Source organism: Symphalangus syndactylus, chromosome 5, assembly GCF_028878055.3.
Source record: "Symphalangus syndactylus isolate Jambi chromosome 5, NHGRI_mSymSyn1-v2.1_pri, whole genome shotgun sequence".
Taxonomy (NCBI): Eukaryota; Metazoa; Chordata; class Mammalia; order Primates; family Hylobatidae; genus Symphalangus; species Symphalangus syndactylus.
The window spans coordinates 101,979,881-101,998,654 of NC_072427.2; the positions used below are offsets into that span (position 1 = coordinate 101,979,881).

General features: G+C 36.4%; 1 protein-coding gene across 1 annotated transcript in view; it reads left to right on the forward strand.

Annotated features, from left to right (window-relative positions):
- Nucleotides 1-243: 243 nt before the first annotated feature.
- The window catches only part of LOC134736570 (uncharacterized), a 367,716-nt gene continuing 349,185 nt past the window's right edge, over nt 244-18,774 (forward strand). The window contains exon 1 of the mRNA XM_063638508.1: nt 244-386. Within this exon, the coding sequence (XP_063494578.1) occupies nt 307-386 (80 nt within the window). The 5' untranslated portion in view covers nt 244-306. The remainder of the gene's footprint in view (nt 387-18,774) is intronic.

Here is an 18,774-nt window from a genome sequence, read left to right on the forward strand (position 1 = left end):
AAAGCCCTATTGCTTGTGATAACATGGATGAACTTGGATATGTTATGTTAAGTGAGATATACTAGGCACAGAAAGACAAATACTGCATGATCTCACTTATGTGTGGAATCCAAAAAAGGTGAACTCATAAAAGAGTAGAATGTTAGTTACCAGAAGTTGGGAGGGGTGAGGGCGTTTGGGGAGATGTTGGTAAAAGGATACAAAATTTCAATTACAAAGAAGAAATAAGTTCAAGAGATACATTGTACAACACAGTGACTACAGTAACAACAATGTATTAGATTTTTAAAAGAAAGTAAGACAGTCATGTTTAAGCCAAATCCCAGAATGCAGTTGTTGGGTGTTGGTGATAATCTGACTAAGGCTTTCTTCATGTCCTTGATAGGGTATGTATTTTATGGGCAATTATGTTAGCAATTTTTCCAAAGTAATGATTCTTGTTAAGTGATGCAATCAGAATCCTGTAATTTAAGATTAGTCTGTATGTGTGATGTGATATACTGTTGTGTATGTGTGATGTGATATATACTGTTATACCATTATAACAATATCACAGTAAGTGACTTGATAAGTTATTTGATTTGTGATGTGATATACTGTTAACAGTCACTTATTAAGGAACAGTCACTTATTAAGGAACTTACAAGTGCAACTAGTAACTTCATGTTATTTTTTGTAAAGCATTTAGAATACTTGTTTACTATTCTTTTAAAATAATATAATTACAAAGTCAATACACATTCATTTCGAACTCTTAAACAGTCAATGATGCATACAAAAAATATTAACTATTTTCCACATCTTGAGTACAGAAATGTGAATATTCCCAAACAGTATAGGTTTTTTTGCCCTATAGAACATTAAACAAATGTCTCATTTGAAGAAAAGTATATCAATAAACAATATCTCACATCACACATATTAATATGCTGTTATATCTCTATAACAGTATATCACATCACTGTTATATAAATATAACAGTATGTCACATCACACATACAGATTAAAATTGATAAAGATAATAAGAATTAAAAAATAATAATGATCAAGCCCATTTCCATAGCTGAAAAGAGAAACAAGTTAATTCAGTGGTTTTTGTTATCTTCCGTAACAAAACCCTATCAGAAAGGTAATCCTGAAAAGGTTAAGTCCTCTTTTCCTCAAAGTGGTAGGTATAAATTTTCTATGTGGACTTATATTGGATGATTATCATGGAGGCTAGTAAGGACCTGGCCTTTCCTGGAAGTATGGGAAGCCCATAATAGAATTTTTGGAGCAGCCATAAATATACTATCACCCAAATCAGTGTCAAGACCAGCCCACTTTCTTTAAATAATTTTCTTTAAAAGGTTGAATAAACCATAAATTCTTATATGAGGATTTGAAGAAGGGATTATAGTATTGTATCTAATGATTATTCTGGCTTAGCTACCATTTAAATTGGATTTTAAAGGAGGGCTATTTATAGAATCCTTCAGAGTAAAACAAAAGGGCAATAATTAGTAACATGAAAACATATGAAAGTAAGAAACCCACTGGTAAAGATAAGTGTATATTCAAATTCAGATTACTCTAATACTAAATTCAGAACGCTCTAATACTTTAATAGTGGTTTATAAATCCATTTAACTCTAATACAAATGTTAAATGTGAAAAGTAACTATATTTTGGGGAGATGTTGATCAAAAGGTACAAATCATCAGTTACGAGATGAATAAGTTATGGAGCCCCAATGTACAGTATGGTGACTATACTTAATAATAATGTATTATATACCTTGAGCTTGCTGAGCAAGTAGATCTTAAGTGTCCTCACTGCCCCAATCCCCCTCCACACAATGGTAACTATTTGAGATGATAAATACGTTAATCAGCTCACTGTGGCTATCATTTCAAAATGTACACATATATCAAAACATCACGTTGTTCACCTCAAATATATGCAATTTTTATTTGTCAATCATACCTCAATAATGCTGGAAAAAAATGGCCTTGGGTTGCTAAAAATAAAATAACACACTGAATAAAAATAAAAATGAAAAGGAGACTACATTGCTGGAAGATATTCCTATCTAAATTTTATGGCTATACACTGGAGGTACCTAATTTGTAATAAAAGGGGTAATCAATAGATACATTCCAACACCTGTATTGCTTATATTTTCCCTGTGTTTTCTATCAACAAACAAAACCAATATATAATACTTCATCTGGAGTCTGATAGTCTCTTGGAACTTGTATGCTCTTTCTTTCCTATGTAGAAGGAAGAACACTGCATATGTAGAAGGAAGGAGAGAAAAAGCAGCTTTTCAAATTCTGCTATAACTTTTCACTGTCAAATATTTTCTTACTCACCAATCACAGGTAAGCTACTGCTTTTACATTCATCCTCTTCAGTTCCAATGGTAATTCTCCTTAGTTTCTTAGGCTTCTTTTAATAAACTTGGTAGTTCTTAGATATAGTGCAAAGAAAATAATTACCTGACTCATCAAGTAACTAGTAGCTTCATGTTCCTTTTTGTAAAGCATTTAAAATACTTGTTTATTATACTTTTACAATAATTTAATTACAAAGTTAATACACATTCATTTCAAACTCAAACAATCAATGATGCATACAAAAATATTAACTATTTTCCACATCTTGGGTACAGAAATGTGAATGTTCCCAAACACTATAGGTTTTTTGTCCTATAGAACATTAAACAAATGTCTCATTTGAAAAAAAAATTAAAAAATCCATTTTATTGTGTCTTTTCTAATGAACTATGTAAATTTCTGTTCTTCAAATGCTCTTTGAGCCAGTATTATCAAATTATATTTCTGGCTCTCTCGTTAATCTGCTAGTTATTAAATCATTGGCAAGTTCATTTTTTACTTGTATGAAAGTGTTATTTTTAACTTTTTAAAATTATATCTGAATGGTAATAAATAAACACGTGTGTACCAAAGATTTGCATAATAATCTTATAGTAGCATTATGTATAATGCTACTGGTAAAATTCTGTATCTTGCTGTGTAAGAAAATTACAGGGATAAGCCGCTTTTCAAAAAAGTAATTTCTCTGTGCCCCTTCCCTGTCATTAACCCAAATATTCACTTCCTTAGCTTCCATGACTACAAATTACTTTTGTCTATTTTTTTAATATGTATGTATATATGTATGTGCATTTATTACAGACTCCTCCCCTGTTTTGATTTTACTCACTTAATATTATATCTGTGATATTTACCCTTGTTGCATGTAGCAGTGATTGTAAAATACTCAACAACAATCCTATACATGCTTTCTACTTTAGATGAACATTTTGGGCCTTGTTTACAAAAACTAATAGCTATCAAGTATCAAGAAGACAACCTCTGGGATTATTGTTTCTATTGATCATAAAGCAATTGCATGTCTCCTTAAAATATTTAGTTGCATTACCATTGCATAAGAATTGTAAAATATCCTAATGCATGGTAAGCAAACACAGTTACATATGGAACCATAGAGAATATGGCAGTATTTTTTAAATTACAATTTGAAAGTCACTGTTTTAAGTTTTAGAGAATTTAGCCTGTCTCATTTTGTATTGTAAGTGAAATTGCTTTAGTCCTTTTATCTTTTTTGTGTTTATAATTTATTTTACTATGTTGTCAATTTTCTTTTTGTCTTATATAGTCTTTGCTTGCTTAATTTAATTCATTTTCTGTTTCACTTTTTAGATTCTAACTATGCTCTTAAATGTTTGAGTGATAACTTCTATTCCAAAAAGTCAAATTAAACTTGTTCTCTATTGTCGATGAAAATTGAAGAAAAAAACAAACCCCCTCCAAGATGTTTTATTTTTCAACTGTTTCCACACCATTGATACTAATTTTTTTATAACCTCTTTACTTCTTTACTACCAGAATAAGACATTAGAAATATTTTAGCATTTAATCTATTCTTTCCATCAACTCCCAGATTTAGTCAAGAGAGTTAAAAAAAAAAAACCCCAAAAAACAAAAAACGAAACACACGCACACACAAAACCTGGCCTTGTTCCCAAGTCTCCCTGGATACACAGGAGTTTCTTTTCTTTCTTTTTTTTTTTTTTTAATTATACTTTAAGTTCTAGGGTACAAGTGTACAACATGCAGGTTTGTTACATATGTATACATGTGCCATGCTGGTGTGCTGCATTAACTCGTCATTTACATTAGGTATATCTCCTAATGCTATCCCTCCCCGCTCCCCCATCCCCCCACTCCACAACAGGCCCCGGTGTGTGATGTTCCCCTTCCTGTGTCCAAGTGTTCTCATTGTTCAATTCCTACCTAAGAATTTACAAGAAAAAAACAACCCCATCAAAAAGTAGGCGAAGGATATGAACAGACACTTCTCAAAAAAAGACATTTATGCAGCCAACAGACACATGAAAAAATGCTTATCATCACTGGCCATCAGAGAAATGCAAATCAAAACCACAATGAGATACCATCTCACACCAGTTACACAAGGAGTTTCTTTCCCTGATTCAGACTCTGTGACTGGAGTCTGCCAGTCAAAATATTCTCTTTCATTCTCGCTCCATTCCATTTCCAATTCCACTGGTATCAGCAGGGCTGTTTAGGTCTTCCAGTTCCAGACTTTATAAGTGGGAAGATGTTGCCTTCAGAAATGCAATGATTTGCAAAGGCATCTTCGCTTCAGCTGCACTCCCTGCTTGTGCCAGACACCAAAGGGAAAACATCTCCTACCAACAGTTTTAGAGTTCTCAAAAACAATTCAGACTTGATATGCTGAAACAAAAACTATCTTACCTTCCCTCATTTAAACCTAGTTCATTTCTGGTATTCTTTTTCTCAAAAAAGTAAAACCATTAAATTATGCAAGCTAGAAAGTTTGACAATCTTTTTCTTCCTATGTTCAAACCACTGCCATGACTTGTTGAATTATCACTCCTAAAGCATGCAGTCTCCATGAATTATATACTGCCTTCAGAGGATTACAATTGGTACTTTTTTGGAGGGAGATTAAAAAAATGTTTTAATGTACAAAGAACAGTCATACGCACACTACTTAATCAGATACACTTTATACCTTTGTATTAAAATTTTCATAGAGGAGGGGCTATTAAAAATGTCTAAGAAGTGGAGTGTTCCAATAGTTTGGATATTTGTCCTGCCCGAATCTCATGTTGAAATGTGGTCTCTAGTGCTGCGGGTGGGGCCTGGTGGGAGGTGTTTGGGTAATGGGAGCAGATCCCCCATGGCTTGGTGCTGTCCTTGCAACAGTGAGTGAGTTCTCATAGGATCTGGTTGTTTAAAAGTGTGTAACAACTCCCCGCTCTCTCTCTTGCCATGTGACTAGCCTCCTCCTGCTTAGCCTTTTCCATGAACTTAAGCTCCCTGACGCCTCCCCAGAAGTCATGCAGATGCCAGTTTCTTGCCTCCTGTGCAGCCTGCAGAACTGTGAGCCAATTAAACCAACCTTCCTTCCTTCCTTCTCTTCTTCTTCTTCTTCTTCTTTCTTCTTCTTCTTCCTCTTCTTCCTCTTCCTCTTTCTTCTTTCTTTCTCTTTTTCTCTCTCTTTCCTTCCTTCCTCTCTCCCTCCCTTTTTTCTTTCCTTTTCTTCCTTTCTTTCTTTCTCTTTCTTTCTTTCTTTTTCTTTCTTTCTTTCTTTCTTTCTTTCTTTCTTTCTTTCTTTCTTTCTTCTTTTCTTTCTCTTTTTTTTTCTTTCTTCCTTCTTTCCTCTCTTTCCTCTTTTTTTCTTTTTCTTTTCTTTTTTTTTTTTTTTTTTTTGACAGAGTCTTGGTCTGTCACCCAGGCTGGAGTGCAGTGGCATGATCTTGGCTCACTGCAACCTCACCTCTCAGGTTCAAGCGATTCTCCTTCCTCAGCCTCCTGAGTAACTGGGACAACAGGCACCTGCCACCACACCCAGCTAATTTTTGTATTTTTAGTACAGACAGGGTTTCACCATATTGGCCAGGCTGGTCTCTAACTCCTGACCTCAGGTGATCTGCCCGCCTCGGCCTCCCAAATTGCTGGGATTACAGGTGTGAGTCACCGTGCCCGGCCAAACCTCTCTTCTTTACAAATTACTCAGTTTCAGTTATTTCTTTATTGCGATGCAAGAATGGACTAACAGAGTGATTAAAAATAAAGGTGGTAAATACTGCCCAAAACATAGTTAGAATTTGTCCACTTCGTTCATATCCACTGCTACCATCTTGAACAAGGTTACTATTATTTCCTGCCTTAAAACTGGTAATAATATCTCTGTCATAGTGTCTCTTTATCCAATCTGGTTTCCTTTCAGTCTCTTGGAAACATGCCATTGCATTTTCACATCCAATTATCTCACTAACAGCTTAAAATCTTTCAATGGCTTCCCGTTGCTCTGAGGCTAAAAACCAAATGCTTACCTGACTTATATGGCATATTATGATTTTTCTTGTATTTCTGCAGCCTTGTCCCACATTACAATAACCCCTATATTCTGCAATTGGGTCATATTGACCTTCTTTTAGCATCTCACATGTGCTATGCTCCCTGTACAACAGTGATGACAGTGCATGTATCTCCTCACATCCTCTAGATCTCAGCTTCGTGATTCTTTCCTCTAAGATGCATTTCCTGACTTCTTAATCTGTGTCAGATTCTATATTATAATCCTTTTGAAACCATATTTCTTTCATTCAGAGCAAATATCAGTTTGGATTTACATACGTATATTGATTTAGTATTCCAGTCCTCACTAAACTGTAAGTTTCATGAGAACAAAAATGGTGTTTTTGGTTTTTTTACATCATAGCCCCAGCACTTACCCAGTGCTGGGCACACAGGCATGAGGCAAATTTCTTTGGAAAAAATAAATGAGTTAATAAATGAATACATTTGCTACACTTTATTTTTTAGCCCCTTTAATGTCTTTCTGGTGCTACTGGAGTATAACCAAACATCCTTCATTTCAAGATTTTCATGATCTTGGCTCCTGTATGCCTTCTCAACTTCTTATGGCAGTCTTCTTTTGCTCTCTTTTTGCTCTATTTTATTTTTTTTTATTCTTTTTGGCTCAGATGCACCATATACACTCTTACCCTGGGGATTTTGCCAGCATTCTTTATGTTGCTTCCAATTTTCCTATGGATGTGAGCCATATGAGTAACATAATATTGGCCCATGTTTAAGTGGTCCCTCTCAAAGAGGCGTTTCTTTATCACTTTATTCTAAGACGTCTCACTCACTCTCATCATTTTTTTCTATAACCTGTTTATTTTTACTGTTTTATTTATTATTTTCGGCAAGTAACATTATCTAGTAGGGCACAGACTAGTTGGATTTAAATACCAGGCAGAAGACCTGAAATAGGACTCAGTAGAGGAGAAAAGAAGTCCAACATCCAAACGACACTCAGAGGGAGAATCGTTCACAAAGAAGACCAAGAAAGGGCAATTTAAGAGAGGTTACTTGAGAGGTTGGGGTGGGAGGATCCCTTGAGCCCAAGAGTTTGAGGTTGCAGGGAGCTATGATTGCACCACTGCGCTTTAGCCTGGAATATAGAGACCCTGTCAAAAGAAAGAGGAAAAAAAAGGAAAGAAAGAAGGAAAGATAAGAAAGAAAGAAAAAAGAAAGAGAAAGAAAGAGAGGGAGGAAGGAAGGAAAGAAGGGAAGGAAGAGAAAAGAAAAAAAGGAAAAGAAAAATAATAAAATCTTGTAAGATTCCTTTAGTAATGCATCCCAAAACATGATGATTGCACAAAGTACTACCAATCCTTAGGTGAATTACACTTCTTACCTAGTCATTATTATTTTATCCATTAGAATTATTCATGTAATTGTGTTTATCCTGTTTACCTTTACATTTTTTCATCAAATATTCTCTGAAACTGGAGATTTCTCCATGTGGACACAGTTTATGCAGACATCAAATTCTTTTAGAAGTGTACCTTGCACTATAGCCTTGAAAACAAAAATATATATAAATATACAAGAAATTTTCTATTGTAAGTATTTTACTCTAGAGACAAATTTGAAAAGGATACAATATTCTATGTAAAAATGTTAACTTTCATAAGAAGTTATATAAACATTTGTTCACACATTAAATTTCAACAATACTCATTAATTGAAGTTTGACCATAGATGAGTGTAATGTGAATTATTTGAGTCTAGTAGTATCTTTTCTCTTTTTATTTATATCCTCCAAAAGTCAGTGAGGATCAATTTCTTCTTTTATTTGACCAATTGGAATTTTGAAAAGTTTGATCTTGAATAAAATGTTTACCACCATCAAGTTAAAGGCAGATAGCATTTTCTGCAATCCTAGTTGAGCTGGTTTGGCTGTTGCTGTATTCACTGACACTTTTCCTTTTTTATTACACCATTAATACAGCAACACTGATAGCCTTGCATTTTAAAGGAAATAAGTCAATCTTAGAATCTTAAATGCAAGTTTCAGGAGTTCATATCTTTCTTTGGATACTAAAACAACTTGGTAAATTAAAGCTTAAATCCTGTTGTTAAAGCTACTGTTCTGCAGCTTCTCAGAAATATAATTGTCAAATTATTTTTGGCTTCATAAAGGTTTTGTGTGTGCATATTATTAAAAATACCACCACAGATGTAAATCTTTTGTTTCATTTTAAAATGAGAAATGAGATTTAAACATTAACACAATGTCTTTAGTAAACAAGCTAGAGAAATACAAATGGACCATCACCATTAAATTAGTTTTAAAACTAGGTTTAAATTTACGTATTTGGTAAATCAAAACCCATGGAAATAATAGCTGTGCCACAGTAAGCTGTGGCAGGTCTATTTTTTTCCCACATAAACTGACAAAGTGTTTAGAGTTAAAAGAAAAAAAAATGTTAAATTAGTAAAAAAAATATATATATATATTATATATAGTAGAAAATTTTCATGTATTAATATTACAGTGGGATACTTGGCTGCTTTCTTCCCTTAATCTTACTTCTTAATATGTGCCTTTTAAATTTTCTTTATTTCCTGGAACCAGAATGTGTTTATAACCTTTAAACATGCTTTGCCTTTCGTTACATTTCTTCTTAGCACAGGTAATCAACATATCTAGAACACCTGCATTCTGGGAATATTAATTCTGAAATGAAGGTTAGTGAATCCTCCTAGCTTTGCTTCACATTGAGAAAAAGAAATTTTAAATGTCCAACTGATGTAACTTCTAGACTACTCTTCTCCACACTTTTGAATGGGCTCCAGAAAGAAGGGCCAAGAATTTTTCTTCTATTTTATATATCAGGGTTATGAGCCTAAGCGATAAGCTCTCTGAAAATATTTGAAGAGTCATTGAACCCACTGGATTTGATAAGCCTCCAGGCTTGTGACTTTCTTGGTTATGGTACATTTTGAATCCTGTGGATTTGTAGTGCTGGCCAGTTACATCCATCATCATGTTTTCTCTCTCATTGTTGAAAGACTGAAATAAGATGCACAGTGAATGTGTACTCAGTTTTTCCTTTTTAAAGTGAGGATGTGTGTTAAGCAATGCTAAATTATTCACTGTCCAGGAAGAATTGTGTTTTCTAGAAAGGGAAATCGTGGTTTATTAAGCCACATTATCATGAAATGTATTTAAAATCACAGGAATATTATTTAAGAATAATCTTCATGCTTCAGAGAGCCAGTATCAATTTCATGGAGAAAAGGGAGGCCTTTATTATTGATGCTTTTCAAAACCAAAATAATGTTTCCATAATCAAGCATAGCTAATTCTAAGAATAAATGTAAGTTAAAATATCAATTGATTTTCTATGGAAGGGGTGTGTGTATGTGTGTGTGACACTAAAATTGTTTGAAATAAAAGAAAATTGGTTGTATATGTTTTGCTGCTGTTTGCAAATAGAAACATGTCTTAGCATTTTGAGGATACCTTAAAATGCACCTGAAGTCTTCATTAGTTTTCTAGCATTCACTATATCTTTTAGAAATTTTTTTTTTCTGCTCTCTCACATCTTCCAAAGCTGTGATAGCAGTTTTGCATAATTGCATTCAAATTACTGTAAAGTACGCCACACTATTGATGAACTACCTAGAAGCTTTAAGTTGTACCTAAAATAACACCTTGAGTAAAATTTTTTAAATTTTATTTCACAAGGTACTTGGAAAGAAATATTGTATTATAATTATGCAAATTTTAATATTTAATTTTTAACGTGCGTTGACTTTTCCACTTTTAAAATTATACATTCATAAAATGTTCACATTTTCAAATAGGATAAGGCTCTCTTAACTGAATAGTACAGTATAACACATGTGATTTAGGAAAATCATTTACTCCTTAAGTTAGGAAAGTCATTTGTAGCTTCCAATTATACCTCTCGGATCATTGATGGATAATAACATGCAAACACATATTGTTTACTTTCCAACCACTTGAACCAGTTCATTTTTTCATTAGTACCATGCCAATGTGCTCATATCTGCCAGTTCTCCCTCTCTGGAAAATACCTGTGTTAAGCCAACTTCACCTCACAAAACTTTAACATGAAATTGCAGAACTTGGCTGTCTTAAAACACATCAGTACTTTCTTGTGTCTTTGGTGGACTTTCTGCTTTTGATATTTTTCTTGAAGGCAGAAAACAGCTATTAGTAATTAAACTTTAAAAATGTATTAAAAAGTTGTAGTATTACACTTGCAACTTTCAGAAAATAATCATATTTTACAACCAAATTATGGACACCTAGACTTTAAATAAATTTAAAATTTCACCTTATTCTTCATAAGTGACACATAACATTGGACAGGCAAGAGGTCTGAAAATTTCAGACCATATTTAGATGCCTGAAATCAGAGTAGCTGCTATCATCACTAACACATGGAAGCTCAAGGAAGGTTTTTATTTGATGACAACAATGCAACAAATTGTAACATCCTGTCCAGCTGAGATTCTTTTGTAGCAGGGCTATGAGTTTAACAATGTAATGAAGGTAATCTAATATTGACACTTTCAATATCATTTTTACTTAAAAAGTTGACCGATACTAATACAATAGTATGTTAGTTAATCTTCAGTTTCTTCTAAGGAATCAAAGTTGAATTGAATTACCTATTTAAATTACGGGGCACTGCTTTTATTTAAAATAAAATTTGCTCTGGAGAGGGAATAACTCACCTGTTCTCATTCTGCTCTTTCTCATGGAGATTGGTCCTAAAGAATAATATGATTCTTTTCATTTGATTCATGAAATATCCTTGTGAAAGTAATCACACTTGTCCCTCAAGCCCGTTAAGGGCTGCTGGGCTGCTGATTTTTGCTTATTAAAACTAAAACTCAGCACTCAGCATGCCGATTTTTTTTTTCTGGGAGGAGGATGGTGAGATAAAGTTTGCGTAAGCATAAAGTCCTACCATGTTAAACCGCTGTTTGCTAAAATATTCTGACCCAGCAGCATAAAATTATACCTCCTTTACCCCTAGTAAAAGGAAAATTTTCTGAACAGTCCGTGGTCCAAGCCTATGCTTTTAGAAACACTGTATTAATGATTTTGTAGAAAAATGTGCTTATAATGCAAATGTGCTTATGCAATTTTCATCCTTTTGTTCAGTGTATTAGTGATAGAACCACAAAGTATTAATCGGAACACTGGTTCACTCAGCTTAAGACTCTGTCAGCCTTCCTTGCATGTAAGTTTGATCAAATCACTAAGATCTGGCTGCTGATTTATAAACAAAAAATGATCTCTGCAACTGAAGTGTCATGTCTTTAAAAGATAGCTTCTATTACATGTTTTTTTTTCCCTCCTTCTTGCTGGTTAGAGGCCATCTTTGAAGAAGTAAACAAGTACCATACACTAAAGGGATGACAGAACAACCAGACAGAAGGTATTCTGATCCTCGATGATACCTGGGTCTTTTAGATCTAGGTAAGATTAGTCTACATTTTAAGGTACACAGTATCAACCTTTGTAGTTGTGAAACATTTTAAACACAAACGCACATATAAAACATAATAAGCACGCATGTCTGAATCACCCAGAATTAGTAAAAGTTAACTTAGTACTAAATAACATAAACCACTGTAAGTAATTTATCTTTATTTTCTAAAGAATAAGTGTTGTTTTGTATTTGCTGTGTATTTTTCCTACTGTTTTTGTAGATGTACTCCAAATGCATGTATCCAGCAAAAACATAGTATTTTTATTCCATTCAAAATATTTATATAAAGCATAACATATCATACTTTAGATCTTACAACTCTCCTTTTTTTTTACCCACTCGCGCGTTTAATTAATTAATTTTATTTATTTATTTATTTTGTGAGACAGGGTTTCACTCTTGTTGCCCAGGCTGGAGTGCAATGGTGCAATCTCGGCTCACTGCAACCTCCACCTCCCAGGTTCAAGCGATTCTCCTGACTCAGCCTTCTGAGTTGCTGGGATTACAGGAACCTGCCATCATGCCCAGCTAAATTTTTTTTGTATTTTTTAGTAGAGATGGGCTTTTACCATGTTGGCCAGGCTGGTCTCGAACTGCTGACCTCGGGTGATCTGCCCGCGTCAGCCTCCGGGATTACAGACATAAGCCATCACACCCAGCCTAATTCATTTATTTTTATCATGTTTATAGAGGTATTTTGAATCTCTTTGTCATACTTTGTTTACTTACCTTGATTTCCATTGCTTTTCATAAATACGAACTATTTTCTGTTCATCTATTAATGTAATTTAGTTGATTCTACTATGTAACTTTACTTATTTGTGTTACACTTTCTATATCCATACTTTTAAAGGCAAATTTTAAAATACATACATTATTAATAAACTATAAGGTAAATTTAAAAATCTCTATTTTACTCTTGAATGATGTGACAAAACAAGTATAGATTTTTTAGACCCACCTTATTTATATCATTTTGATGATTAATACTATTTAGGTTTATCAAAAATCTTCCTTGATTTTTTTCACCATTAATTCTTGTAGACTATATCTTTGTGGGTTTAATTTACTTTTTGCCCAAGACACGCTTTTGTACTTCCTTCAGTGACCCAATGGTAATCAGTCCAGCCACAGGAGAGCAACTAATATGTTCACTTTACAGTTCTTCCCCTGAAACACACACACACACACACACCCACACACACACCAATTAAAAAGTAAGATACTACCTGTAAGTTAATGACCTTTATCAATGTTTAAAGGGGCCCTTGAAACTAAACCCCTCCAAGAAAATATAAATGAGTGGACGTTTTGGATAAAAATTTTGCTAAATAATCATAAGTCTAATAGAGGGTTAATTTCAGAACATTGAAATCATATAAAGCAAATTTATAACATTAGATAGAAAGTAACAAAGTATGTTTACAATAACAGAAATATATCTCTTACAAGAGTTCACAAAGAATGCAGAAAGAAAGCTACAACAAATTGAATGAAAAGAGCAATTTTTCTGTTTCTCATTTTTCTAAAACATTAAGCATTTTTGTAAAACATATAATTAGACAGCAGTACCTACTTATATTTTCACACTGCATTTTTTATTATTCTTTTATTTGATTATACATTTTATTTTAATGCAAATTATTATCCTATAAGTGGGTCCCCATTCTAGCTATGTCTGAAATGCAGAAATATGTGTCATTGTTGTGATGTCAAATTGATTTTGTAATTGTTTCAATTCTTTGTAGCTTAAAGCGCTTCTTGTTAGTCTACTACTCTGCATTCAGTCAAATTGAAATTCACAGTTTTGTAGTTAAAATTATTCAAACAATTATATCTGTTTGTTGTTAATTATATGGATACAAAGAGGTCCAAATGTCATTTTTAGCTTAAAGGTTCCAGTCAAGAAAGAGCAAGATATATGACTACTTAAGATGAAGGATATACTATTGTTAATGAATAAACACGAAAGGATAACTTGTTTTCCAAGTATCGATATCTACATTTTATAAAGCCAACCCAGGTAGATGGGTATCGTTACATATGTCTAATTATATTATCAAAGCTGCTGAGTTCACTCATTTAAAAAATTATGAACACTCAGAGAGTGTTCCTGCTATGACTTTAATTTCTACCTTGTTTAAATCGAATAAAACTTATGTAAGTGAGAAACGTGAGAATTATCCTCGTTACTCTCTATCTCTTACCACTCAAATCTAAATGATCCCTAAGTTAGGTCTGCTTTAGAATGTGTGTCAAACATGTTTTAAAAGTGAATCTGATATGACTTGCACATGAAGTAGAATATTATCTTCTTTCAATTCATCATAAAACATATGAAAGGATTCCTCCATAATCCTTGCATTTCTAAGGTATCCTGTATCCCATCCTACATCTATTCTTAACAATTTTTAAAATGCAAACTTAATTAGTTCCCTTTCTTGCCCTCAAGACATAATAATTTCTCTCAAGAAGATCCTTTATCACACTAAATTTTAATTACCTGTCTACTCCATTATATTTGCAGTTAAAGTGTCTACTTTCTTGCTGGCACTTTGTACCCTTAGAGTCAGCATGCTGGCTTCCATATCTCAGATCTCAATAAACAGTTTTGAATTACCGAGTGTACCAATTGCCTTGAAATTGCAGATGACTTTAGTAAACCACTTTGTGTTTGTGTGTGTAGATTATAGCAAAGCTTTCTGCTTTCCTTTCTTGCTGTGATACCCCCAAAATTATACTCTGTTCCTGGGATTCCAGAGTCTTCTGCCACAACCAAGGTATGATAAAGCCTCCTGGCACGCGGTCATTTTACAGTTTTATAGCAATGCAAATCTGTTGGGTTTTATTAAAATTTCCTACTTTTCACTGGATTAACCCAAGTCTGAGTGTAGAGGTAGATTCAAGCAATAGACTCTGTGTTGTATCTAGAATTTCTCTTCCTTTCGAATATCAGTGCCTTCCCATCAAGGTGCACTTGGTTTAAGTAGGCTCTTACCAGTTAGAATATGGATTTTCCTGGAGCCACTTTACTTCCTAAAAAGAAAAGGAAATATCTGACAACCAATAATGGTACATTTCAGTCGTGTCCGTGTGAAGAGACCACCAAACAGGCTTTGTGTGAGCAACAAGGCTGTTTATTTCACCTGGGTGCAGGCGGGCTGAGTCTGAAAAGAGAGTCAGCGAAGGGAGATAGGGGTGGGGCCGTTTTATAGGATTTGGGTACGTAAAGGAAAATTACAGTCAAAGGGGGTTGTTCTCTGGCTGGCAGGAGTGGGGGGCACAAGGTGCTCAGTAGGGGACCTTTTGAGCCAGGATGAGCCAGGAGAAGGAATTTCACAAGATAATGTCATCAGTTAAGGCAGGAACAGGCCATTGTCACTTCTTTTGTGGTGGAATGTCATCAGTTAAGGCAGGAACCGGCCATCTGGATGTGTGTGTGCAGGTCACAGGGGATATGATGGCTTAGCTTGGGCTCAGAGGCCTGACATTCCTGTCTTCTTATATTAATAAGAAAAATAAAATGAAATAGTGGTAAAGTGTAGGGACGGCGAAAATTTTTGGGGGTGGTATGGAGAGATAATGGGCGATATTTTCCAGGGCTGCTTCGAGCAGGATTGGGGGCGGTGTGGGAACCTAGAGTGGGAGAGATTAAGCCGAAGGAAGATTTTGTGGTAAGGGGTGATATTGTGGGGTTGTTACAAGAAACATTTGTCATGTAGAATTATTGGTGATGGCCTGGATACGGTTTTGTATGAATTGGAAAACTAAATGGGGCCGGGCGCGGTGGCTCACGCTTGTAATTCCAGCACTTTGGGAGGCCGAGGCAGGCGGATCACAAGGTCAGCAGATCGAGACCACGGTGAAACCCCATCTCTACTAAAAATACAAAAAAATTAGCTGGGCGTGGTGTTGGGCGCCTGTAGTCCCAGCTACTCAGGAGGCTGAGGCAGGAGAATGGTGGGAACCCGGGAGGCGGAGCTTGCAGTGAGCCGAGATCGCGCCGCTGCACTCCAGCCTGGGAGACAGAGCGAGACTCCATCTCAAAAAAAGAAAGAAAAACTAAACGGAATAAGAGAAGGAGAAAAACAGATATTAAAGCACTAAGAATTGGGAGGACCTAGGACATCTAATTAGAGAGTGCCTAAGGAGGTTCAGCATAGCCTTGCCAGCAAAGATTATTTATTTACTTTAAGAGCTAAGAGTGGCAGTTTCGGGATAGCACAAGGAAATCAGCTGTGATGGCTTGGAGAAACAGTGTAAACCAGCAGTGTAAACAAGAGCAGGGCATTTATGAGTAGTTGAGAACAGTGAACAGGAGTATGACTAGAGAGAAGATAGTAGGGATGACAAGTTTTTTGGGGCACAGTCTAAGTTGATCTGGTGTCTAGGATGATACTGGGGCCTAATAAAAAGGAGCATCTATACAGGAGCTTAAATGGGCTGTACCCTGTAGCATTCCGAGGACAGGCCTGAATTCTGAGAAGGGAAAGTGGTAAAAGTATTGTCCAGTCCTTCTTAAGTTGGTGGCTGAGCTTGGTGAGGTGTGTTTTTTTTTTTTTTTTTGAGACAGAGTCTCGCTGTCGCCCTGGCTGGAGTGCAGTGGCGCAATCTCGGCTCACTGCAGGCTCCGCCCCCCGGGGTTCACGCCATTCTCCTGCCTCAGCCTCCTGAGTAGCTGGGACTACAGGCACCCGCCATCTCGCACGGCTAATTTTTTGTATTTTTAGTAGAGACAGGGTTTCATTCTGTTAGCCAGGATGGTCTCGATCTCCTGACCTCGTGATCCACCCGCCTCGGCCTCCCAAAGTGCTGGGATTACAGGCGTGAGCCACCGTACCCGGCCAGTGAGGTGTGTTTTTAAAAGACCTTTAGTTCGTTCTACTTTTCCTTAAGACTGAGGAGCGTAAGGGATATAAAGGTTTTACTGAATACCAAGAGCCTGAAAAACTGCTTGGCTGATTTGACTAATAAAGGCCGGTCTGTTATCAGACTATATAGAGGTGGGAAGGCCAAACCAAGGAATTATGTCTGACAGAAGGGAAGAAATGGCCGCGGTGGCCTTTTCAGATCCTGTGGGAAAGGCCTCTACCTATCCAGTGTAAGTGTCTACCTAGACTAAGGTATTTTAGTTCGGGACATGTGAGTAAAGCTAATTTGCCAGTCCTGGGCGGGGGCAAATCCTCGAGCGTGATGTGTAGGGAAGGGAGGGGGCCTGAACAATCTCTGACGGGTAGTAGAATAGCAGATGGAACACTGAGAAGTTACTTCCTTGAGGATAGATTTCTACGATGGAAAGGAAATGAGAGGTTCTAAGAAGCAGGCTAGTGGCTCGTACTATAGCATAGCCTGACTTTGCTGGTGTGTGGCGATTAGGCCTGGTGGAACTGCCATCAATAAACCAAGTGTGATCAGGGTGAGGAACAGGAAAGAAGGAAATATGGGGAAATGGAGTGAATGTCAGGTGGATCAGAGAGATGCAGTCATGGGGGTCAGGTGTGGTATCCGGAATACTGTGGGAGGCTGAACTGAAGTCTAGGCCAGGAACAATGGTAATTGTGTGAGACTCAACAAAGAGTGAACACAGCTGAAGGAGCTGGGGAGCAGAAAGTATATGCATCAGGTGTGAGGAAGAAAATAGTATTTGGAAGTTAAGAGAACTGTAGAGAGTGAGTTGAGCATAGTTTGTGATTTTTAGGGCCTCTAAAAGTATTAAAGCAGTGGCAGCCACTGCACGCAGACATGAGGGATAGGCTAAAACAGTAAGGTAAAGTTGTTTGGACAGAAAGGGTACAGGGCGCGGTCCCGGCTCTTGTGTGAGAATTCTGACCACACTAACCATGCCTAGGAAGGAAAGGAGTTGTTGTTTTGTAGAAGGGATTGAGGTTTGGGAGATTAGTCAGACACGATCAGCAGGGAGGCACGTGTGTTTTTATGAGAATTATGCCAAGATAGGTAACAGATGAGGAAGAAATTTGGGCTTGACTGAAGTAATGGAGGCTGTCTGTGAAGCCTTGCGGCAGTACAGCCCAGGTAATTTGCTGAGCCTGATGGGTGTCAGGGTCAGTCCAAGTGAAAGCAAAGAGGCTGGGATGAAGGGTGCGAAGGAATAGTAAAGAAAGCACGTTTCAGATCTAGAACAGAATAATGGGTTGTGGAGGGAGGTATTGAGGATAGGAGAGTATATGAGTTTGGCACCACGGGGTGGATATGCAAAACAATTTGGTTGATAAGGCACAGATCCTGAACTAACCTGTAAGACTTGTCCAGTTTTTGGACAGGTAAAATGGGGGAACTGTAAGGAGAGTTTATAGGCTTTAAAAGGCCATGCTGTAGCAGGTGAGTGATAACAGGCTTTAATCCTTTTAAAGCGTGCTGTGGGATGGGATACTGGCATTGAGCGGGGTAAGGGTGATTAGATTTTAATAAGATGGTAAGGGGTGCATGATCGGTCACCAAGGAGGGAGTAGAAGTATCTTATACTTGTGGGTTAAGGTGGGATACAAGAGGAGGACGCAAAGGAGGGTTTGGATTGGGAAGAAGGGTGGCAATGAGATGTGGCTGTAGTCTAGGAATAGTCAGGGAAGCAGATAATTTAGTTAAAGTGTCTCCACCCAATAAGGGAACTGGGCAGGTGGAGATAACTAAAAGGAGTGCTTAAAAGAGTATTGTCTAAGTTGGCGCCAGAGTTGGGGAGTTTTAAGAGGTTTGGAAGCCTGGCCGTCAATACCTACAACAGTTATGGAGGCAAAGGAAACAGGCCCTTGAAAAGAAGGTAATGTGGAGTGGGGAGCCTCCGTATTGATTAAGAAGGGGACGGATTTACCCTCCACTGTGAGTTACCTAGAGTGTCTGTGATGGTCTTGTAGGCTTCCGAGGCTATC